Source organism: Ctenopharyngodon idella, chromosome 2, assembly GCF_019924925.1.
Source record: "Ctenopharyngodon idella isolate HZGC_01 chromosome 2, HZGC01, whole genome shotgun sequence".
Taxonomy (NCBI): domain Eukaryota; kingdom Metazoa; phylum Chordata; class Actinopteri; order Cypriniformes; family Xenocyprididae; genus Ctenopharyngodon; species Ctenopharyngodon idella.
The window spans coordinates 42,367,564-42,393,771 of NC_067221.1; the positions used below are offsets into that span (position 1 = coordinate 42,367,564).

The 26,208-nt window shown below is 38.0% G+C and overlaps 1 protein-coding gene across 2 annotated transcripts; it reads right to left on the reverse strand.

Moving 5' to 3' along the window:
• Window positions 1-3,104: 3,104 nt before the first annotated feature.
• si:ch1073-391i24.1 (receptor-type tyrosine-protein phosphatase mu) lies at window positions 3,105-26,208 on the reverse strand. Of its 2 annotated transcripts, none has more exons than XM_051864230.1 (11): window positions 26,005-26,208; window positions 19,316-19,432; window positions 18,822-18,976; window positions 18,527-18,662; window positions 16,612-16,755; window positions 15,413-15,586; window positions 15,054-15,185; window positions 12,515-12,640; window positions 11,766-11,929; window positions 10,741-10,876; window positions 3,105-4,377 (listed from the first exon to the last, which is right to left on the reverse strand). In XM_051864230.1, the coding sequence occupies exons 1-11, from the start codon at window positions 26,095-26,097 to the stop codon at window positions 4,324-4,326; spliced, it is 1,431 nt and encodes a 476-aa protein (XP_051720190.1). In that variant the 5' UTR covers window positions 26,098-26,208; the 3' UTR covers window positions 3,105-4,323. The 2 variants fall into 2 exon arrangements, with proteins under 2 accessions (XP_051720190.1, XP_051720189.1); XM_051864229.1 differs by having other exon boundaries at window positions 16,612-16,761; window positions 26,005-26,201.

Genomic DNA, 26,208 nt, shown 5'->3' on the forward strand with positions numbered 1-26,208 from the left:
AATAATAATAATGTAACAGTTATTTAACAATTCATATAAAAAATAAAGAAATAAAATAAAAAGATTAAATAAAAGTTAAATAAAACATTAAAATGTTACATAAGCTTTCTTTAAAACTTAATTGTTTTTAGATATTGTTGAAACAAGGACTTATTTTCCCCATATTTAAATAAAATCAAATAATAGAAGTAGTTTAATGATATAATATCCCTTATGATAAGGCAGACAGGTGGGAAAACAAACAAATAAAACATTTTTAAAACACAGTTGAAAGCCAGAGTATAAATATGAACTACTTCCCATGCTTAATATAAATAAAATGTAATATAATTTTATATAAATTATGCTTTGTTACATTTTCCTGATTTTAACAGAATATATATATATTTATATATATGCCATTTATATATATATATATATATAAAATGTTATCTTTCTCTAACTCCAGTACTGTGTATATTTTCATACAAACTTTAGTGACCTTAGTGACATAAAGGCTCTTGATCCGTGTGTCCATCACAGGTCAGATCTCGGTCGGCTCGTGTTGGCTAAGCTGGTGATGTGGGTTATATTTAACTAGTGTTAACCCTGTGGAACGTCAAACTCAAGCTCTGATTACAAACTCACACTCGCTTTCCTCATTACAGTCAGTCTTAATGAGCACAGAACACAAATCAAACAGCAGAATCTCCATGAGGACGGATGTTTTATGTTTGAATTTCTTTGTAATTCCCATTAATGATGCTGGAATTACACTGTGTGTTTGTGTGTGTGAGTATATTTGTTTTGACTATACTTGTGAAGACCAAATGTCCTCACTTGGTTGTGAAAGTATTTCACAATATCACTAGTGAGCACATTTGACTGGTTCTTACTAGTTTAAAATCTGCCAAAAGAAGTTTTTATTTAAATCTAGTGCTGTGCACGTGTCTGTGATGGGCAGGTTTAGGAATAGGGCTTGGGTTAGGTGACAGAAAATATCACTGACCTGGTATAAAATCAATGGAAGTCTATGCAATGTCCTCACTGAGATACCAAAACAAACCTGTGAGTGACAGAGTGTGTGTGTGTGTGTGTGTGTGTGTGTGTGTGTGTGTGTGTGTGAGTAAAGGCCTTCAACTAATGAAGCGATAACAGGGAAGTTAAACTAGATTAACTCAAACTTGTGTCATTAAACCCTGCGTTAAATACACCGCAAAAAACTCTGTTCTTCCTCAGTGTTTCTGTCTTGTTTTCCAGCACAAATATCTAAACATTCTTAAATCAAGATACATTTACTGGAGAAGAGAAATGACTGAAGATATTAAGACTTGAGTTAATGCCTGAAAAATCTGTCAGTGGAGTCAGAAAAATAAACTATTCAAAGGGAAAACAAGATTATTTTTCTAAACAAAACAACGATTTCTCCTGATTATTTTAATATTGTTTTGTCTTGCTGTTTCTGGTTTTCATTTTCTGTAGTTTAGGTCCTGTTAGCCTTTGTTTCCATGACAACTCATTACTCACACCTGTTCCTCATTAGCCTGTGTTTCAGTCTTCATTATCAGTCGTTGTCTTTACACCACTTTGTAAAGCTGATGTGTCTCCTGTTTCATCTGTGGATTTATGTGTCTCCCTGTTTGGATTCTTGTCATCTGTTTTCACTGTTTGGATTATCTTTGTTTGAGTGTTTGTTGAATAAAACTGCTTGTAATCATATCCTCTCCTCTTCCCTGTGTTCCCGTAACAGCAGAAGAACCAACATGATGGTGAGTAAATGATGACAGGACCTCATCAACCCTTTAACTACATGATTTTAACCCTTCTTTAGTTCCAGTTTCATGCTGTCTATGGAAGCCCATTTCTGCCACATAAGAAAAAAAACATGCTTTTGTAAATCAGTTATGACATAATTATGAAGTCATAATTTTGACAGTCAATTTCAACTAAGACAATTAAATTTTTTAATCTAATCAGTTACTTTTTAAGACAATTTCAGCTTTTTAATGTAATAAATGACGCATCAATTTCATTTTTTTTTTATCTAATAAGTGGTGCATCAATTTCAATTTTTTTTAATCTAATAAGTGATGCATCAGTTTCAATTTTTTTATTTAATGACGCATCAATTTCAATTTTTTTATCTAATAAATGATGCATCAATTTCAATTTTTTTAATCTAATAAGTGGTGCATCAATTTCAATGTTTTTTATTTAATAAATGACGCATCAATTTCAATTTTTTTTTTATCTAATAAGTGACGCATCAATTTCAATTTTTTTATCTAATAAATGACGCATCAGTTTAAATTTTTTTTTATCTAATAAGTGACGCATCAATTAAATTTTTTTATTTAATAAATGACGCATCAATTTCAATTTTTTTATCTAATAAATGACGCATCAGTTTAAATTTTTTTATCTAATAGATGCATTCATTTCAACTTTTTTTATCTAATAATTGATGCATCAATTTAAACTTTTTAATCTAATAATTATGACTTTAAGACCATTTTAATTTTTTAATCTAATAAGTGACTTGCGTCAACTTCAACTTTTTAATCTATTAAATGACTTAAATTTTTGGTTAGATTATATTTTAAGGTGACGTAGTTACATTGTAATTACTCAAATAAGTACTGAGTAATATTAATCAACAACATGTACTTACTATAGAGTTAGGGTTTGGTTTAGGGTTAGTTACTTGTAATTATGCATAACTTACCATTATTACTACAGTAAGTACATAGTAACGTGTAACTACGTCAACTTAAAATAAAGTGTTACCCAATTTTTTAATCTAATAAGTGATCTGCATCAATTTCAACTTTTTAATCTAATAATTTAAGATAATTTCAGTTTTTTAATCTAATAAATATGACTTTTTAAGTCATTATGGGCTTCCGTAGCTGTAACTTGCAAAACTTGAACTTACATTTTTTTTTTTTTTAATTGTCTGAATGAAGCATTGTGTTATTTACAATAAGGTTCTATTTTCATTAGTTAACTAAAATAATTCTAAAGCATTTATTAATCTTACTTGATGTTAATGTCTACACTTACTAATACATGATTAAAACCAGAAGTTTTTTCATATTATTTAATGGACCTGAACTGACATGAACTAGCAATGAAAAGCTGTATTTTTATTATGAAAAATGGATAAAATAGTAGAAATAAAAGACTGTAGCGAGTTATGAACAGGCAGACATTTGTTGATCCATACAATATATTTGATCATGTACAATATGAACTCAATACAAGATGATTGTCCTGAATAAATATCACAGCACACCTCAAATATTTACAGTATAAACAAACAATATTAAAAATACATGTGCAAACAATAAGACGAAAAGAAAAGATGCGTAAAGAATGAGCGATGGGAAGCTTTGGATCCATGACGTCATTTCTTCATATGTTATGATGTTTTCATATGTTATACAATTTACACAACAAAATATCACTCAAACACTTGCGCGTGTGTTATTTCTGCGTTATTTCTTCCAGTTTAACCAGCAGGAGGATTTCAGTGAATCACCGTCATTCTGTTCAGCACAAACATGCCTCATTAATATGTAAATTAGGCTCATTACAGACTGTGACATATTCATGAGGATCCTCAGAATTGAAACTTTGCGTTCAGTGGTAATTTTGTGAGTCCTTTAGTGAATCGCAGACAGTGTGTGCAAACAAACGACACTTCATTCTGGTGGATCAGCACTGGCCAATAAGAACATAAAACACTTCTTCCTCAGTGTTTCTGTCTTGTTTTCCAGCACAAATATCTAAACATTCTTAAATCAAGATACATTTACTGGAGGAGCAAAATGACTGAAGATATTAAATCCTGTTTTGACATCTCTCCTCTTCTCTGATGATGAGGGCGGGGCAACCTGTCACTCACATGAGATCCACCAGTAGCAAACCACAACCATCTAATCAAAATCAAGCCCCGCCCTACATTTGTTCTTGTTTGTGAAGCGTTTCACTCGTATATACCGCACAATAGAGAAGAAAAGACGAGCGCAACTTCCCTTTCAGGACGACTTTAATATCTTCAGTCATTTCTCTTCTCCAGTAAATGTATCTTGATTTAAGAATGTTTAGATATTTGTGCTGGAAAACAAGACAGAAATAAGTCTGGAGCGAAGCGCTTGAGAGCAGGAGACGTCAGACTGGATTCAGCGGGAAACGGAGGCAGGAGTTGAATCTGCTCTTCACAGTCTTGATGAAGTTTTCATTTTAAAGATATACAAGCGGACTGTACACACACACACACACACACACACACACACACACACACACACACACACACACAGTCTCTGCTGGAGTTCGGAGCCGTTAGCCTGTGTTTAGATACTCCAACGCCACTTCATAGCAGAACTTGTACTGATCCTAGAGAAAGACACGAAACGACAGCCGTAAGACACGTGAAGTAAAGTGTCACTGTGATGAGACTGTCTTCATGCGCTGATATGCACAACTCTAATATGACAACAAAATCAAACTGGAATTTTGAATCTGGCTTTATCCAATGTTCAGATTAAGTTCTGTAAATGTATGCAAATTAGTGCATATTTAATTAGATAATGCCTCATTTGCATATTCAAACATACACTCTAAAAAAATGCTGGGTTAAAAACAACCCAAGTTGGGTTAAATATGGACAAATCCAGTGGTTGGTTAAATGTTTGACCTGCTGGGTAGTTTTATTTAACTCAACTATTGTTTAAAAATTACTGTATTTCTTGCTTAAAATGAACCCAAAATATGTTGGAAATTAAAAATCAGACACATAATTACTAGAGGCAACAATAATAATCAAAAGGTGAACGTTTATTAAAAAGCAATTTAATAAATGTTTAATTATTATTCATTAAACTTATTTAATGAAATGTTAATAAAATATTAATGTTAATTTTCAACATATTTTGGGTTCATTTTAAGAAAGTAATACAGTAATTTTTAAATAGTTGAGTTAAATAAAACTACCCAGCAAACATTTAACCCAATCACTGGCTTAAAACAACCCATTCGCTGGGGTTAAAACAACCCATTCGCTGGGGTTAAAACTACCCATTTGCTGGGTTAAAACCACCCATTCGCTGGGGTTAAAACATCCCATTCGCTGGGGTTAAAACAACCCATTCACTGGGGTTAAAACAACCCATTCGCTGGGGTTAAAACAACCCATTCGCTGGGGTTAAAACTACTCATTCGCTGGGGTTAAAACAACCCATTCGCTGGGTTAAAACAACCCATTCGCTGGGGTTAAAACAACCCATTCACTGGGTTAAAACAACCATGGGTTAAAACCAACCATTCGCTGGGTTAAAACATCCCATTCGCTGGGGTTAAAACAACCCATTCGCTGAGGTTAAAACAACCCATTCGCTGGGGTTAAAACAACCATGGGTTAAAACCAACCATTCGCTGGGTTAAAACCAACCATTCGCTGGGTTTAAAACAACCCATTCACTGGGTTAAAACATCCCATTCGCTGGGTTAAAACAACCCATTCGCTGGGGTTAAAACAACCCATTCGCTGGGTTAAAACCAACCATTCGCTGGGTTTAAAACAACCCATTCACTGGGTTAAAACATCCCATTCGCTGGGTTAAAACAACCCATTCGCTGGGTTAAAACCAACCATTCGCTGGGTTAAAACATCCCATTCGCTGGGGTTAAAACAACCCATTCGCTGGGGTTAAAACAACCCATTCGCTGGGGTTAAAACAACCATGGGTTAAAACCAACCATTCGCTGGGTTAAAACCAACCATTCGCTGGGTTAAAACCAACCATTCGCTGGGTTAAAACCAACCATTCGCTGGGTTTAAAACAACCCATTCACTGGGTTAAAACATCCCATTCGCTGGGGTTAAAACAACCCATTCGCTGGGGTTAAAACAACCCATTCGCTGGGGTTAAAACAACCCATTCGCTGGGGTTAAAACAACCCATTCTCTGGGTTAAAACAACCCATTCGCTGGGGTTAACACATCCCATTCGCTGGGGTTAAAACTACCCATTCGCTGGGGTTAAAACTACCCATTCGCTGGGGTTAAAACAACCCATTCGCTGGGGTTAAAACAACCCATTCTCTGGGTTAAAACAACCCATTCTCTGAGTTAAAACAACCCATTTGCTGGGGTTAAAACAACCCATTTGCTGGGGTTAACACATCCCATTCGCTGGGGTTAAAACTACCCATTCGCTGGGGTTAAAACTACCCATTCGCTGGGGTTAAAACTACCCATTCGCTGGGGTTAAAACAACCCATTCGCTGGGGTTAAAACAACCCATTCGCTGGGTTAAAATATCCCATTCTCGGGGTTAAAACAACCCATTCGCTGGGGTTAACACATCCCATTCGCTGGGGTTAACACATCCCATTCGCTGGGGTTAAAACTACCCATTCGCTGGGGTTAAAACTACCCATTCGCTGGGGTTAAAACAACCCATTCGCTGGGGTTAAAACTACCCATTCGCTGGGTTAAAATATCCCATTCTCTGAGTTAAAACAACCCATTCACTGGGGTTAAAACAACCCATTCGCTGGGGTTAAAACTACCCATTCGCTGGGGTTAAAACAACCCATTCGCTGGGGTTAAAACTACTCATTCGCTGGGGTTAAAACAACCCATTCGCTGGGTTAAAACAACCCATTCGCTGGGGTTAAAACAACCCATTCACTGGGTTAAAACAACCATGGGTTAAAACCAACCATTCGCTGGGTTAAAACATCCCATTCGCTGGGGTTAAAACAACCCATTCGCTGGGGTTAAAACTACCCATTCGCTGGGGTTAAAACAACCATGGGTTAAAACCAACCATTCGCTGGGTTAAAACCAACCATTCGCTGGGTTTAAAACAACCCATTCACTGGGTTAAAACATCCCATTCGCTGGGTTAAAACAACCCATTCGCTGGGGTTAAAACAACCCATTCGCTGGGTTAAAACCAACCATTCGCTGGGTTTAAAACAACCCATTCTCTGGGTTAAAACATCCCATTCGCTGGGTTAAAACAACCCATTCGCTGGGTTAAAACAACCCATTCGCTGGGGTTAAAACAACCCATTCACTGGGTTAAAACAACCATGGGTTAAAACCAACCATTCGCTGGGTTAAAACATCCCATTCGCTGGGGTTAAAACAACCCATTCGCTGGGGTTAAAACAACCCATTCGCTGGGGTTAAAACAACCATGGGTTAAAACCAACCATTCGCTGGGTTAAAACCAACCATTCGCTGGGTTTAAAACAACCCATTCACTGGGTTAAAACATCCCATTCGCTGGGGTTAAAACAACCCATTCGCTGGGGTTAAAACAACCCATTCTCTGGGTTAAAACAACCCATTCGCTGGGTTAAAACAACCATGGGTTAAAACCAACCATTCGCTGGGGTTAAAACAACCCATTCGCTGGGGTTAAAACTACCCATTCGCTGGGGTTAAAACAACCCATTCGCTGGGGTTAAAACAACCCATTCGCTGGGTTAAAATATCCCATTCTCTGAGTTAAAACAACCCATTCGCTGGGGTTAAAACAACCCATTTGCTGGGGTTAAAACAACCCATTCGCTGGGGTTAACACATCCCATTCGCTGGGGTTAAAACTACCCATTCGCTGGGGTTAAAACAACCCATTCGCTGGGGTTAAAACAACCCATTCGCTGGGGTTAAAACTACCCATTCGCTGGGGTTAAAACAACCCATTCGCTGGGGTTAAAACTACTCATTCGCTGGGGTTAAAACAACCCATTCGCTGGGGTTAAAACAACCCATTCGCTGGGGTTAAAACAACCCATTCGCTGGGTTAAAACAACCATGGGTTAAAACCAACCATTCGCTGGGTTAAAACAACCCATTCGCTGGGGTTAAAACAACCCATTCGCTGGGGTTAAAACAACCATGGGTTAAAACCAACCATTCGCTGGGTTAAAACCAACCATTCGCTGGGTTTAAAACAACCCATTCACTGGGTTAAAACATCCCATTCGCTGGGTTAAAACAACCCATTCGCTGGGGTTAAAACAACCCATTCGCTGGGTTAAAACCAACCATTCGCTGGGTTTAAAACAACCCATTCACTGGGTTAAAACATCCCATTCGCTGGGTTAAAACAACCCATTCGCTGGGTTAAAACAACCCATTCGCTGGGGTTAAAACAACCCATTCACTGGGTTAAAACAACCATGGGTTAAAACCAACCATTCGCTGGGTTAAAACATCCCAATCGCTGGGGTTAAAACAACCCATTCGCTGGGGTTAAAACAACCCATTCGCTGGGGTTAAAACAACCATGGGTTAAAACCAACCATTCGCTGGGTTAAAACCAACCATTCGCTGGGTTTAAAACAACCCATTCACTGGGTTAAAACATCCCACTCGCTGGGGTTAAAACAACCCATTCTCTGGGGTTAAAACAACCCATTCTCTGGGTTAAAACAACCCATTCGCTGGGTTAAAACAACCATGGGTTAAAACCAACCATTCGCTGGGGTTAAAACAACCCATTCGCTGGGGTTAACACATCCCATTCGCTGGGGTTAAAACTACCCATTCGCTGGGGTTAAAACTACCCATTCGCTGGGGTTAAAACAACCCATTCGCTGGGGTTAAAACAACCCATTCGCTGGGTTAAAATATCCCATTCTCTGAGTTAAAACAACCCATTTGCTGGGGTTAAAACAACCCATTTGCTGGGGTTAAAACAACCCATTTGCTGGGGTTAAAACAACCCATTCGCTGGGGTTAACACATCCCATTCGCTGGGGTTAAAACTACCCATTCGCTGGGGTTAAAACTACCCATTCGCTGGGGTTAAAACTACCCATTCGCTGGGGTTAAAACAACCCATTCGCTGGGTTAAAATATCCCATTCTCGGGGTTAAAACAACCCATTCGCTGGGGTTAACACATCCCATTCGCTGGGGTTAAAACATCCCATTCGCTGGGGTTAAAACTACCCATTCGCTGGGGTTAAAACTACCCATTTGCTGGGGTTAAAACTACCCATTCGCTGGGGTTAAAACAACCCATTCGCTGGGGTTAAAACTACCCATTCACTGGGGTTAAAACATCCCATTCGCTGGGGTTAAAACTACCCATTCGCTGGGGTTAAAACTACCCATTTGCTGGGGTTAAAACTACCCATTCGCTGGGGTTAAAACAACCCATTCGCTGGGGTTAAAACTACCCATTCACTGGGGTTAAAACAACCCATTCGCTGAGGTTAAAACAACCCATTCGCTGGGGTTAAAACTACCCATTCTCTGGGTTAGAACAACCCATTCGCTGGGGTTAAAACAACCCATTCGCTGAGTTAAAACAACCATGGGTTAAAACCAACCATTCGCTGGGTTAAAACATCCCATTCGCTGGGGTTAAAACAACCCATTCGCTGGGTTAAAACATCCCATTCGCTGGGTTAAAACAACCCATTCGCTGGGTTAAAACATCCCATTCGCTGGGGTTAAAACCAACCATTCGCTGGGTTTAAAACAACCCATTCGCTGGGTTAAAACAACCCATTCGCTGGGGTTAAAACTACCCATTCGCTGGGTTAAAACATCCCATTCGCTGGGGTTAAAACTACACATTTTCTGGGGTTAAAACAACCCATTCACTGGGTTAAAACATCCCATTCGCTGGGGTTAAAACTACCCATTCGCTGGGGTTAAAACTACCCATTCGCTGGGTTAAAACATCCCATTCGCTGGGTTAAAACATCCGATTCGCTGGGGTTAAAACTACCCATTCGCTGGGGTTAAAACTACCCATTCGCTGGGTTAAAACAACCCATTCGCTGGGTTAAAACCACCCATTCGCTGGGGTTAAAACAACCCATTCGCTGGGGTTAAAACTACCCATTCGCTGGGTTAAAACTACCCATTCGTTGGGTTAAAACATCCCATTCGCTGGGGTTAAAACTACCCATTCGCTGGGTTAAAACAACCCATTCGCTGGGGTTAAAACCACCCATTCGCTGGGGTTAAAACCACCCATTCGCTGGGGTTAAAACTACCCATTCGCTGGGTTAAAATATCCCATTCTCTGGGTTAAAACATCCCATTCGCTGGGGTTAAAACAACCCATTCGTTGGGTTAAAACAACCATGGGTTAAAACCAACCATTCGCTGGGTTAAAACATCCCATTCGCTGGGTTAAAACATCCCATTCGCTGGGGTTAAAACAACCCATTTGCTGGGGTTAAAACAACCCATTTGCTGGGGTTAAAACAACCCATTCGCTGGGTTAAAACATCCCATTCGCTGGGTTAAAACAACACAATCGCTGGGTTTGTCCATTTTCAACCATACTTGGGTTGTTTTTAACCCAGTAGTTTTTAGGGTGAATGTTCAGATTAAGTTCTGTAAATTTGTGCAAAATAGTGCATATTTAATGAGATAATGCCTCATTTGCATATTAAAACATAACATTTCATAAAACCTGTAATACAAAAATGTTAGCAATTCTTAATGTGATCAATCAATTGGGGAAAGTATGGTAAAATCTATTAGTTACGTTTATCCTATTTTCACCTGTAGTGTCTTTCCTTAATAAATATGGATCATCATCACAGTAACACAGAGTCTCATTTATGTTGCTGATTTATGACCTGAACCTGAGCCTGATCTCACTGGAGAAGCTTTAAATTCCACAAAGAGCTTTTGATTCTCTAGTTCTGAACAAAAGTGTCTGTTCTGGATGTTAAAATCTGAAGGCCGATGAGAAGAGAGTGAAGTCTGTACCAGAAGATCCACCATGTTGGGCTTGTTGTTGCGCAGTGTTTTGACGGCATGAAACACGTCAACAGAACGCTGGTGTCGCAGCATTTCACTGACGATACTGATGGCACAAAACGTCCCGCTGCGACCGCCGCCGTTCCTAACGGGACAAAAGACAACACGGTAAAAATAACAGCAGACAAACAGCAGATTACTGTTAATTACTGCTTTGTCAAATTGGCAAAGTCACATTGAACAGGATTCAGTGTTTGATCGGGATCAATACTGCGCTTTCAACCTAATAAATTCATAAAGAAACATTTCTTATTGTTATCAATGTTCAAATAAATGTTAATATTTTTGTGGAAGCTGTTTTCAACATTGATAATAATCATAAATGTTTGTTGAGCATCAAATCATCATATTAGAATGATTTCTGAAGGATCATGTGACACTGAAGACTGGAGTAATGATGCTGAAAATTCAGATTTGATCACAGGAATAAATTACACTTTACTATATATTCACATAGAAAACAGCTGTTTTAAATGTTAATAATATTTCACAATTTTTACTGTATTTTGTGCAGAAGAGACTTCTTTAAAAAAGTATCTTTGTTTGTAAATAAATATTTTTAATGTCTTTTTTTAATGTCAAATCAGACTGTTTGGTGAAGCCATTCAATCTAATAAAGGAAAAATTTTATATAAATGTTAACAATGTTAGTGCTGTGCAAATATTTGTATTTTATTGTAATTTTAAGTTCTATAAATGTGAACAGATGGTTTCTTGCAGCCCCTGAAGCGCAGTTAGTGTGTTTGGCCACTAGATGGGGGTGTTTCTCTTCACATCAGATAAAACACTTGTGAAGTCAATCAAACTCCTTCAGAAGCCCCAAATGAATGAAAGCACTAATGATCATCGATCTGTTTTCCTGCTGCGATCAGAGAGGATTATGGGGGATTGTGTCTGACACACCTGTGTGTTTTCATGACAGGTGAGAGTGTGTGTTGGACCAAAATCATGAGTATATCAGGGCCTTTACTCACAGGCAGTGTACGACCGTGCGTCCCTCTCCTCCGTCATACTCCTCCTGCCATTTGTCCACCTGATGGATGAGCTTGAGGAAAGAGCGTTTGGACACGGGCGTGTCGCGGTACATCGGCCAGCCCAGAAACTGGAACTGCTGCACCATCCGGTACCCGTCCTGCGGCTGAAATGCGCACACACACACACACACACACAGTTTAAAGAGGATCTATTATACCAGTCGTGATGTTTTCAGGCTCTACTAGAACAGGTTAATTATTTTCCTCATATTCTCCATTGTTCAGCTCCTCTCTACCCAGTCTGTCAGTAACGCTCTGTTTAGTTCCTGTCTCTATGAAGCCCCTCCTTCTGAAAAGGTCGGCTGATTGGTGTGTTGTGATTGGTGTTTGGGAAATGTCCCGCCTCTTACCGTAACCGCCAGTTTCAACACACTACTAACTAATTCAACCAGGCCCCGCCCCTTTATTCTGCGTATTAATTATTTAAATGAGGAATATTGTGAAGAAAACTCAAGATGGAGGTGTTTCAGGAGTTCAGAAACACTGATATAGAGAAGAACTGGAACTTTGTTGATATTCAGGGTCAGGGGTCACAGAGGTCAGGTGGATTGGGTCACTGGTTAATTCTGCATCAGTTCATCTGATGTCACAGGTGAGGATTCTGACATTTTAAGCAGATTAATTGACACACAGGAAGTCAGTGTGTGTGTGTGTGTGTGTGTGTGAGTGAGTGAGTGATGGTCACACACCCGTGCAGCGTTGTATATGCGGAAGATCCTGCTGATGATGTCCTCCTCCAGATCAGCGGACACAAACTCCACCTGCAGCGGACCGTGACGATGGACACCGTTCTCTGGCCAGTACTGTGGACACAACTACACACACACACACACACACACACACACACACACATACACACACACACTTGGATCAGTATAAGCACTTCTCTGCTCTTTTATTCCTGTCACACACACAAAAAAGTGCACAAAAGAAACAAACAGACAATCTGAAGCAGCAAAAACACAGCAGACATCTTCCCAGCACTATAAACGGCATGAAATATGAATTGACAGACACTATGAGTGAGTGTGTGAGTGTGTGTGTGTGTGTGTGTGTGTGTGTGTGTGTGTGTGTGTGTGTTCATTATCCATTCAAATCTCCCATCATCCTCACTCTCTTGCTGCCATTGTGTAGTGTTTTTGTGAAGGAATACGTGATGAAAAGGAGCCTGTGTGCATCTGTGGAGAGGGACACATCGTCTCGCTCGGCGTCTGAAGTGTGTGTGTGTGTGTGTGTGTGTGTGTGTGTGTGTGTGTGTGAGCTGTAGATGTGTCTACTCAGCGAAAACATCCACTTCTCACACAAAAGAATCAAAACACTCTCACAGATTTACACCTCACATAAACGATTACACACTGCTTCATCATACCGATATAAACACTATGAACGCTGCTTTAATTAGATTAGTTTCATGATTCTTCCTCATCTGGAAAAGAGTTCAGTCAAAGATGATTCAATAGAGTCTCTCATTTAAACTTCAGCTGAAAAAGATTTGGTGAGTTGGATTCATTTTAGAGAATCAGTTCAAACTGTCCGTTTCAATGAATCAGTTCAAAACTCTGTTTTTTTTTAGTAAATATATCAGTAGGTGAATATTGCTGTTTATGACTATATATTGTTATACAGGTGTATATAAATGAAAATGAGAGATGATTCAATAGAGTCTCATTTAAACTTCAGTAGAAAAAAAAAAAAGTTGGTAAGTTTGATTCATTTCACAGTATCAATTTAAACCGTCCGTTTCAATGAGTCGATTCAAATTCCTCAGCAGAAAGAGTTGAGAAGTTTGATTCATTTCAGAGAATCAGTTCAAACTGTCCATTTCAATTAATCGATTCAAATTCTTCAGCAGAAAGAGTTGAGAAGTTTGATTCATTTCAGAGAATCAGTTCAAACTGTCCGTTTCAATTAAACAATTCAAAACTCTGTTTCAAATGAGAGTTTTTTTCCCCCGTAAATATATCAGCAAGTAAAGCTATTTATGACTATGTTTTGTTATACAGGTGCATACACATGAAAATAAGAGATGATTCAATAGAGTCTCTCATTTAAACTTCAGTAGAAAAAGAGTTGATATGTTTGATCCATTTCAGAGAATCAGTTCAAACTCCGTTTCAATAAAACAGTTCAAAACTCCAATTCAAATATGTATTTTTCACATGTATTAAAATGTTTTATTAAATATATCAGTATGCAAACATTGCTGTTTATGACTATATATTGCTATACAGGTGCAAATAAATGAAAATGAGAGATGATTCAATAGAGTCTCTCATTTAAACTTCAGTAGAAAAACAGTTGATATGTTTGATTCATTTTAGAGAACCAGTTTCAACTGTCCATTTCAATGAATCGATTCAAACTGTTTCAATGAATCAATTCAAAACTCTGAATTCAAATATGTGTTTTAGTAAATATATCAGTATGTAAACATTGCTGTTTATGACTATATATCATTATACAGGTGCATATATAATGAAAATGAGAGATGATTCAATAGAGTCTCTCATTTAAACTTCAGCAGAAAAAGAGTTGGTAAGTTTGATTCATTTCAAAGAATCAGTTCAAACTGTCTGTTTCAGTGATTCACTATATAATTGTTCATGTGTTATTTCATGTATCATGTTTATTATAAATATCTCTAGGTAAATACTAATGTATTGGTGCATATAAACGAGAACTATTGAATATAATTGCCCATTTTGCGATAAACAGTGTGAAAACATGCCTTGATTATTTGACGCTGTACTTCACTTCTCACACATGTTGAATCTCCTGGATTGTTTGTGTGAAATGTTCTGATCGCTCTTGAAGTCAATTAAGAGCAAATACAGGAAGATCATGAGACTGAGCTGTAGCTGATCCATATACGAGCGGTACGGTGTGTTTGCTGAGGGCTTTATGGGCTTCAGACTCTCTGTGCGCTTTGATCCGGGGCTGTTCTGACAGAGCCTGAGGCTTCCGTCCCTACAGACCCGCGCATGAATCTCAATCACTGTCTCAAACACAAACTTCCTCTGTGAACGGCCGCAGCGGGTCACTCGTCACCGTTCATTATTCATCTGTCTGTCAGAATACTTCTTCACGGCCCACGATCCCTCACTCCTCAACAGAGCCCGCCTTAAACCTGCTAAGACCCGCCTTAAAAACTCAACGACCAATCAGACGCTTTTGACACACATACTGGAATACAAGCTGCAATTTTATCATCCAAATCGTCAGACTCACCTGAGCGGGATCCACGTCGTTCAGCATGACGATAGACGTGCAGTGATAGTCCAGAACCAGCCTCCAGAAATCCTTCACCGTGTTCGGCAAAGGATGCTGGGTAACGATGAACGCGGACGGCTGCTTGTAGCTCTGATTGATGGACAGACAGAAAGAGAAACACAACAGAGATCAGAACACTATGAAGGGCGCAGCAGTGTCTAACATCATCTCGGCATGTCTTTAATTCAAATTTATTATATTTTTTCTATTAATTATATAAAGAATATTTACACTGTAAAAAATTATTCTTTCTCAGTATTTTTGTCATTTTCAGTACAAATATCTAAACATTCTTAAATCAAGATACATTGCCGTACATCCATGAGCGCGGCGTTGATGTAGTTGCTGCTCTCGCCGTCGATGGTGATGAGGAAGGGCAGGCAGCGGTCGGGAGGAAGGACGTCCATGCAGCGGTTCTTCTCATGGTTTCGCGGCAGCAGAGCGATGCTGCAGTCCTCCACGCGCAGCGTCGGCGTCACCATGTTCAGAGTCTGCCAACACACACACACACCCCTCTCAACAATTATCAACAATAATATTGCGGTTGATTTGATGTTGGCTTGAGAAAGCCTAGCCTGAAAGTTTGAAGTAGTTTTAACAGCTTTAAACGGGACCTATAATGCTCCCTTTCACAAGATGTAATATAAGTCTCTGGTGTCCCCAGAATGTGTCTGTGAAGTTTCAGCTCAAAATACCCCACAGATCATTTATTATAGCTTGGCAAATTTGCCCCTATTTGGGTGTGAGAAAAAACACGCCGTTTTTGTGTGTGTCCCTTTAAATGCAAATGAGCTGCTGCTCCCGCCCCCTTTCCAGAAGAGGGCGGAGCTTTAACGGCTCGTGATTCGGTCGCTCAACAACAACAAAGCTGGAGAATCTCACGCAGCCAAAATGTCACAAGGGGAGCGAAATCAAAGCGGGTCATTTTTTCAAATGCTAGCAGAGAAAGGTTTGCCAAAACAAAGTTACTGGGTTGTCCTTTTTCAGGTTTTCTGGGTTGGTAGATGCACCGGGGACCCGATTATAGCACTTAAACACGTCCCCTTTAAGTTTGAAGGATTTAAATTTTAAGTTTATAGTTTTAGGTTTTAGTTTAGCAGTTTTGATGGATGGATGGATGGGAAAACCATAAGTCCAGTCAGTTTGAAAGGAAACCCACAGTAGAAACAGAGTTTGTTGTTTGAACAGAAAAATAAACCTGATATTATCTGCTTCCAATATTGGCCTAATCAAATGATAATTTATTTAAAAAACGTCCCGATACTGATACGGTTTCAGCATATTGCGATACGTGATATATTCACATCACACATTGAGACAAACACTCATATTTTACCCTTTTTTCACCAGAGTACTTTGTAAAATCAAATCAAAGCAGCTGAATCACAGTAATACACAAACACTTTCATATCTTCAGCTCTGAAACCGATTACAAATAACGTCAGAGATGTGAAATTTTTTTTTTTTTTTTTTTTGCAAAAATATGACGAAGTTTTGAGTAAGATTCTTCTCTCACCCTGAACTCCTCTTTGATTGGACTGGAGTTGGTCTGAGGGTCCAATCGGTTCATGTCGTAGTAAACAGAGCGAAGCTGATTGGCTGGGATGGTGGTGTCGCCGCAGAGACACGCCTCCAAAATGGCATCATGGATAAAGACATACTGCTCCTGACAACGACAAGAAATGAGATCCAGTACGGCTAAAAACACAAGAGAAACCTTATCAGATCTGTAGAGAGTCTAGTTTGGGGGCTTTTAATCAACAAGGATGTACTAAATCAATCAAAAAGTGACAGTAAAGACATTTATAATGTTACAAAAGACTCTATTTTGAACAAATGCTGTTCTTTAGAACACTGAATTCATCCTGAAAAATAGTTTCTTGAGCAGCAAATCATCATATTAGAATGATTTCTGAAGGATCATGTGACACTGAAGACTGGAGTAATGATGCTGAAAATTCAGCTTTGATCACAGGAATAAATTACACTTTACTATATATTCACATAGAAAACAGCTGATTTACATTTTAAAAATATTTCACTATTTTTCTGTATTTTTGATCAGCCTTGTTCAGCAGAAGAGACTTCCTACAACAACATTTAAACATCTTACTGACCCCAAACTCAGTGTATGTCATACGAAATATCGCTGTGTAATGAATCTGTTGGTTTCCTCCATCGCTGTGCTGGTTTCACGTCTCCCAACATCCTTCATCTGTTTTGTATTCATGGAATTTGTCAGCGTTGAAAATGCAGATGCCACTGTGATTGCACTCATTTGTTTCACGAGGGATTTGGACGGCGTGAGGCAGAAAGAACATCAAACTTTATTAGCGGCGAATCATCAAAGCATCTCAATATTGAAATCAGAAGCTTTCGCCCCAGCGACTCGAGCCGTTTGATGGAAATCACTGCTGAAGTGACATTTCCAAACCATCTTGGCCTGTCACCGTTGACTAGATTGTGAGGACGGGGTCAGCGCGTCTCTGATTAGGCATCTGCTGCGAACTTTGACCTTTGCGGCGGTGCGTCAGAATCCAGCCGCGCCTGAAAACGACGTGGTGCTCTAATGAGCGAACGCTCGCTCGTCTGTGTCGTCGCAAATTATCAGTGACAGTTCAAACGCGCGTGTAAAAAGGTAACAAGTGCCCGTAGGGTGACAAAGCGTGCCAAAACACCTGCGAGGGAAACACACACACGCCTCTGAAGGTCACTGAACTTAAGGAGGGTGAATCAGGCAAACATTAGTGCAGCGCTTCTCAAATACCAATCCAGACGTCATCTATGAAACATGCGGCCGTTAAACGTAATGATGCCGGAATTACAGTGAAACGGTGCAGCGAGTGAATCCAGATGGCGTGCGTTCAGGACACCGGAGAGATCTTCATCTGCAGCGACACATAAACCCGTCAGGAGCACCATAATCTGCTTTCCTTACTCAAACGCATTTACCGCTCTTACACGGGAGGCGCGTGATGTTGAGAGTGTTTATGAGATGCTAACAGGTTAAAATAGCAGCGGCGTGTTTGACATGCTGGAATCAGGAGGACTCGAGTGCATTCACAGCGCTTTAACGCTCTCGCATGAGGATTTTTCTGTTCTAAAAGCCTCTTTGTGCATTCATTTCTATTTATATCTCTGTTTTTTAGGCAAGACACTACAGGTGAATAGAATAAAACTGAACTACTAGTCTTTTGTCTCATTTTCCAGCACAAATATCTACTGGAGAAGCAACATAAAAGTCTTGTTTACTGAAAAATGTGTCAAAATTAAGTCATTTTGCTTATCAAGTACTAAACCTTAAATATGAATATTAAAATCATTAATAAGGATTAATATTTTGTAAATATAAATCAAATGCAACATACTGAACTGGTATTAACATCCGACAGGCTCAATGAGGCAAAGGTCAGAAGTCAAAGGTCAAATACCTCGGTCTGGACCATGTTGACCCTGCGCGATCGCAGCTCCCTCACGCAGTTGTAGATGTCGACCACGCCCTCCCGCTCCGCCATGTCCAGCATGATGTCAATCACGATGAAGCAGCCTGTTCGCCCCGCCCCCGCGCTGTGAGGCGACACAGATTGAGGTCAACAGAGATAACATAACATAACATAATATAATATAATATATAATTGTATAAAGCGCTATAGAAATCATTCCGAGGACATTCGGAACAGAATCTCTGAGTGTGTCATGTGACTGCAGATGGTGATGATGTCATACCTGCAGTGGACCACGATAGGTCCGGCGTTAGTGGGTGATTTGGCCTTGACCCTGCGTACGAAGCCCAGCAGACCCGTCGAGTGATACGGGACGCCGTGATCCGGCCAGCCGGTGAAATGGAACTGGCTGATCTCACGAATCTCATGAGCTCCTCGCTGCAGACGAGACAGAGACGCCGGCATCATTATTGTGTTAAATTCATGCGTCTCGTAATCTTGAATCAGAATAACATTTCTTCATCTCTTCTCTTCTCTGATGACGAGGGCGGGGCAACCTGTCACTCACATGAGATCCACCAATAGCAAACCACAACCATCCACTTAAAATCAAGCCCCGCCCTACATTTGTTCTTGTTTGCGAAGCGTTTCACTCAGATATACGGCACAATAGGGGAGAAAAGACGAGCGCAACTTCCCTTTCATGACGACTTTAAGAGTTTGAGTTTGCTCTATTAAACAGCCTCAGTCAGCAGGAGTGTGAAGAGCGTTACTCACCTTCTCCACCGCAAACGTTCTGATCACGTATTCGGACAGAAGCTGCGTTTCGATCAGCGTCACCTTGATGTCTCGGTAGATCTCGGTGTCGTCCGGCCAGTATTTACAGCATTTCACCTGTAAACAGACACAAAAACAGACTGTAACCAGAGCTCAGGTGTGAACAGGTGCACAGGTTTGAGTCCGGCTCGCAACCTGATGAAGCCACTGTAACCCCGTTTTTAGTTATTTAAACATTTAAAGTGTTTTTACAAACAAGTTTTGTCAGTAGAATAATTAAATTAAAATAAGTAAAATTAAAATATGTGACCAAATATGCTACTAGTTACAATAAATTATTTGGAACTTCCTTAATAATAAATAAAATAAAATAAATTAAATAATAAAATAATAAAATAAAATAAAGTAAAAATTTAAAAATAATCATTAAAATTAAAATGAAATAAAATTAAATTAAAAATAAAATTATTAAAATAAAATAAAACAAAAAAATAAAATTAAATAAAAATCAAAATAAATAAAATAAAAAATAAAATAAAATAAAATAAAATATAATTAAAATAAAATAAAATTAAATAAAGGCCAGTTAGGTATTTTTATACCTTTAATTAATGTGAGTTCACACACCTTACTCATTATTTTAAAAAGTAATATTTATAAACAAGTTTTTTGTTTTGTTTTTACAAACAGGTTTTGTCAGTAGAATAATTAAATGAAAATAATTTAAATATGTGACCAAACATGCTACAGTAGTCGGCCATATGATATTAGTTACAATAAATTATTTGGTACTTTCTTAAAAGACTTTTACTAAACTAAACTAAACTAAACTAAAATAAAATAAAAGCTAGTTACACATTTTTACACTTTTAATTAATTAATGTGTGTTCTCACACCTAAATCATTATTCTTGATATTAGCCATAAAATAGTGCATAATAAATAAAAAAAATAAAGATGAAAAAAATCGAAGCTATAGATAGATTGAGGAAAAGTTGATAAAAAGAGAAAAAAGGACAAGAAGAGAAAGTGCAGTGAAATGAAAAGATATTAGATTTCTACACTCTCTGAAGAACATGTGAATGATGCACAAGTGATCATGTGGAGTCGGTTTACGCTCGAATCCTCAGAAACACTTGAGCGAAGCCTGTCATGTCTGACCTTTCGTCTGAAACGGTGCAGTGCGATCGCGCTCGGTTTCAAATGTCACCTGATCACATTAAATTAAACCTTAACCAGAGGTGTAGCGTCCGCGGCGTCGTGATTAACAGATGTATTGATCCAGAACTCTGGCTCCAGATCAATATGCTGTGGATGAAGGAATGATGGGATCGTCCTCCGTACGGCACTAATTTGAACAGCATTAGCTCTGATTGATTCGATTTCTGAAACTATAAGCAGCTGAACGCAGAAGCGCATCACGTAAATCGTGTCTGACCCGAAGTCACTCGTCCCAGCACTTCTGTAACCATAGCAACACAGGTATCTGCAGTAAAACCAGGGTAACCACAGGTAAACGGATATTAATAGGTTTGTATGTTTCTGAGAAACACTTACAGCATTTGCAACAAACAGTTTCATCTAATAACTCTAAAATGTCAAGTGAGAAATTAGAAATTTTTACACCTTTAATTAATGTGAGCTCATTATTTTTTTAAAAGTTTTTTTTTTTTTATATATATATGTGACTAAAAATGCTACAGTAGATATTACTTGATACTAGATACAGTGAATTATTTTTTGCTTTCTTAAAAGTCTTAAAATAAAATAAAATAAAATAAGTACAATAATTAAATTTAAATAATTCAAATTAAAATATGTGACTAATAATGCTACAGTAGATACTAGTTAAAGTGAATTATTTGGTGCTTCCTAAAATAATAAAAAATAAAATAATAAAATAAAATAAAATAAAATAATAAAAAGTAGAATAATTAAATTCAAATAATTAAAATTAAAATATGTGACTAAAAATGCTACAGTAGATAGTTACTTGAAACTAGTTACAATTAATTATTTGGTGCTTACTAAAATAAAATAAAATAAAATAAAATAGATTAAAATAAAATAAAATAGATAAAAAATACAATAAATAAAAAATAAAATAAATAACATAATAAAATAAATTAATAATATAATATAAAATAATAAAATAATAAATAAATTAAAATAAATAAAATTAAAATATGTGACTAAAATTGCTACAGTAGTAGAACATTTGATACTAATTACAGTGAATTATTTGGTGCTTCCTAAAATAAAATAAAATAAAATAAAATAAAAAATAAATAAAATTAAATAAAATTAAAATAATAAAATAAATACAAATAATTAAAATTAAAATATGTGACTAAAATTGCTACAGTAGTAGGACATTTGATACTAGTTACAGTGAATTATTCCATTAAATAAAATAATAAAATAAAATAAATAATAGTTTTGAATAGTTACTTAATGCTTCTCATTAATTCTTACTAATAATTATTTAATACTTCTCATTAAATCATTAAACTCCAAACCAACTCAGCTGGACGATGACATACCTGTTTTCTGCAGAGCTGCTTTATAGTTGAATTGAACTTAATTTTTATAATTAATGTACTTTACACAGTTATTGAACCGAAATTAATCAACTCTGAACTGATTTCAACTGAATAATGACTGTTTACGGTCTTTTAGAGCTGCTTTACAGTAGAGCTTTGAATCACTGAATCATTATTTTCTGTTTATCACTGTAAAGCTGCTTTGAATCAATCTGTATTGTATAAAAAGCACTATAGAAATAAAGCTGACTTGACATCCCTAGTCAATAAACCTGCACGCACTTCATTAATGTCTGTCAACCAATCAGAATGAAGGATTCAACCTATAAAGTCTTTTACTGCATAAAGCAGGAGTGTCTGATGGGTTTCCTCGTCTCCTGACAACTGTCGAATCTCTCAGGGATGTAATTCACACATTAATGTTCTCATTCACACATTACACACAGCTAAATGAGTTCTGCACTTCCAGATGTGACATCGATACCCGACCTCGCACCTCACAGAGCGACCGGACCGGATCAGAACATGCCTGGAATGATCTTCAGCGTTAACTCCATTAGAGTTCTCATGCAGCGCTTGAAACAAAACCTCATTATGTGGCAATATAATCCAGTCAGCAGAGTATTTCAGTATTACAGCACCAGCACTAATAACTCTCACACCGAAAATTGTTGCGTTCCAATCCAATACACGAATAAACATAAGCACAACATATATGACAACATGATTACAAAATTCACTTTGCAGTATATGACAACTAGCACAACACCGGCGCGCCGCCGGAGAGAGAGAGAGAGCGCGCGGAAAACACTGGGAATTGTGACACTTCTGAGAGATACATTGAGTGCGGAAATTCAATTTTCTCCACCATCATTAGAGTGGGAATGTGATTGGAGAAACGAGAGTCTCCCGCTGAGACGCTCCTCCACAATGACTCCATCTGCAGCTCCTCTGGGTTTATATGACGGAAAAACCATCATATTATTTCAGCAATTATAGGACGGATTCTGTTTGTCTGCATGTGTTGGTCTTAATGGTGTTACTTGCATGCTCTAAAACGAATGATCACATTAAAATATAGGAAAAAAAAAATATCTGTATCAGTACAAACTTTGAAAGCTGACTTTTATAAACTTATAATCTCAAGGTTATGCAGCATTAAGCATTAATACATTAGAGTTTGAAAGCTAGACAGATAGACTACCATTCAAAAGTTTGGGGTCAGTACGATTTTTTTTAAACAAATTAATACTTTTATTGATCAAGGCGCATTAAATTGACCAAAGCGACAGTAAAGACATTTATAATGTTACAAAAGTGACACTGAAGACTGGAGTAATGATGCTGAATACACAGACAGACAGATAGACAGACAGATAAAATGATATCTAGACAAACAAACAGGCAGGCGGAGTTTTATCAGTATTTAGCTTGAGAAAACTGCGTGAGAACCAGGATTTGATCCCATCTAAACAGTCCAAGAGTGAAGAAGAAGAGTAGAATTAGGTTTGGAGGACAAAACAGAGCTGAGTGTCATCCACATTAATACCAAATTTCCTAAAAAATATGACCAAGATGATAAATAAAAGAGGGCCCAAGACAGAGCCTTGAGGAACACCGGTGGTAACAAATTAGGAATATGATCTGAAATTTTTAAGTTGGACAAATTGAGTGCGACCGGAGATTTAAGATCTAAACCAAGTGAGAGGGACACTAGTACCAATAGAGATTAATCTATCTAAAAGAATTTGATGAGAAATGGTAAACTGAGAAGTTAGTGGAAATGATGGATTTATCAATAGTAAGTGAAAAGCTGTAGAATTTCGCCAAATTGGATTTAGTGCCAACAAGAAGAACGACAGTTTTATTAGTGTTTAGCTTGAGAAAATTGCATGAGAACCAGGATTTGATCTCATCTAAACAGTCTAAGAGTGAAGAAGAAGAGTAGAATTAGGTTTGGAGGACAAACAGAGCTGAGTGTCATCCACATAGCAGTGGAAATTAATACCAAATTTCCTAAAAATATGACCAAGATGATAAATAAAAGAGGGCCCAAGACAGAGCCTTGAGGAACACCAGTGGTAACAGATGAGGAATATGATCTGAAATTTATAAGTTGGACAAATTAAGTGCGACCAGAGAAATAGGATCTAAACCAAGTGAGAGGGACACTAGTACCAATAGAGATTAATCTATCTAAAAGAATTTGATGAGAAATGGTATCGTAGGCCGCATTTAGATCAGGCAAGATAAGTATAGATAAGAGTCCAGAATCAGCTGCTATCAACAGATCATTGGTAACTTTTACCATGGCAGTCTCTGTACTATGTAATGGACTGAAATTGTTCAAATAGATTGTTTTTTAGAAGGTGAGCATGGACCTGAGCTGCAACAATCTTTTCCAATATTTTTGAAAAAAATGGTATATTAGAAATTGGGCAAAAGTTGGGGTCAACACCAGATTTCTTAAGCCTTGGAGTTATTACAGCAGTCTTGAGATGAAGGAACAACACCTGAGGTGAGAGAGAAATGTATAATATCTGTTATTAGACAAGATAATGAAGGTAAACTGGCTTTGACCACGGGACAGGTGGAAGACTTGGATTGTCGAATAAGGCCAGATATTTCATCAACGTTCAGAAGTTCAAAACTATAAAGTTCACTGTGTTTTGTCTCCAGCAAAACAAACCTGCTCTCTCTCTCTCTCTGCCCTGTAGCATTTATCTAATCTGCCACAAATCTCCCAGAATGCCTGAGTTCAGTGTGGACGCAGATGGGCGTCAGTGGAACGCAGCGGTGGGTTTATGGGTCTCCGTGGGGAAGCCCGCCACTCGCGCCCACATTAGATCAGCATCATGTAACAGACGGCCCGCGGCACCACACATCTGCACATCTGCAGCGCTGGACCAGAGGAGATCTGAGACTGCTCACATCCTCCATTCATCTGTTCTGATCAGTCAACCATTATAATGAACTAGAACGCTTTACGCAAGAATTAATTATTATGATTAGCAAATGTATTGATTTTATTCTGGTTTATAATATGTGATTTTAGATGCTCTTCCAATGTTTGAGCATTTGATATTTTAAGAGCAAAACTCTACTGTGAATGAGAGAGCTGTGAAAGGTCATAATGAAGTTTGTTCAGTCTTAATGCATCCAGTTCTACTTTTAAACATGTTGAACTTTAACAATAATTAAATTAATTGGACTGTTAATGACTATAAATTAATAAGCTGATTTAGAAGGTCTTTCTCTATAAACTAGATTCTGTTTTCAATGTTGAAATGGGTAAATGCATTGACAGCATTACATAAATGTTTTATTATTTATTGGATGGATATGTATTTGTTCAGATAGATAGACAGACAGACAGGTGGCGTTTTCTCAGTATTTCACTTGAGAAAATTGCACAGGATCTGATCTCATCTAAATAGTCCAAAAGTGAAGAAGAAGAGTAGAGTTAGGTTTGGAGGACAATCAGAGCGTCATCCGCATAGCAGTGGAAATTAATACCAAATTTCCTAAAAATATGACCAAGATAATAAATAAAAGAGGGCCCAAGGACAGAGCCTTGAGGAACACCAGTGTTCCTTGAGGAATATGATCTGAAAATTTTAAATTGGATAGATAGATAGATAGATAGATAGATAGATAGATATAAGAAAACTCTAGAATGAAAGCAGTTCTTCAGCAGTGCCTATTAAATGTCTCATATTCATATATAAACCACAGTTCTATTATTACAGTCACATGATATCGGACTGCAGCATTTCTCTGTCTGTCTGTCTGTAGATACGGGGGATTGTGCCATTTCACGGCTGTCTGATAATGAGCTCCATTGATTAGTTTCTGGCCAGTTCACATTGATGAAGCCCAGAATGCGTCATTTACTCAGCAAGTGATCCTCAGGGAGTCGATCTCACACACTCATCTGAACTTCAGACACGGACGGAGGAAGGAAACACATTCACACCAGCCGATATGAACACACACACACACTTACTTCACCCCAAAAAATCTGGCCCCCCCCACCCTCAAAAAATCTGTAAAGGGAAGTTGTACTGATTTGAGATGCAGGTGTTCGTAACACACAAGAGCACAGAAGCACATGGTCATCACGACATCATCACCGTTCCACACTCACCCTGCCAACTTCCACCAGGTTGGTCACCATGACGATGGTTGCCGTGTTTTCCTGCCACACCATCCTCCAGAAGTCAATGACGGTCTCCTGCATCGGTCCTGCAGAGAAAACACACACACATCAGACCTTCATTGTGTTCAGCATAATTGAACACGGATGGGAGTTATTCCATTATGGAACCAATTAATCTGAATTAATATTGTG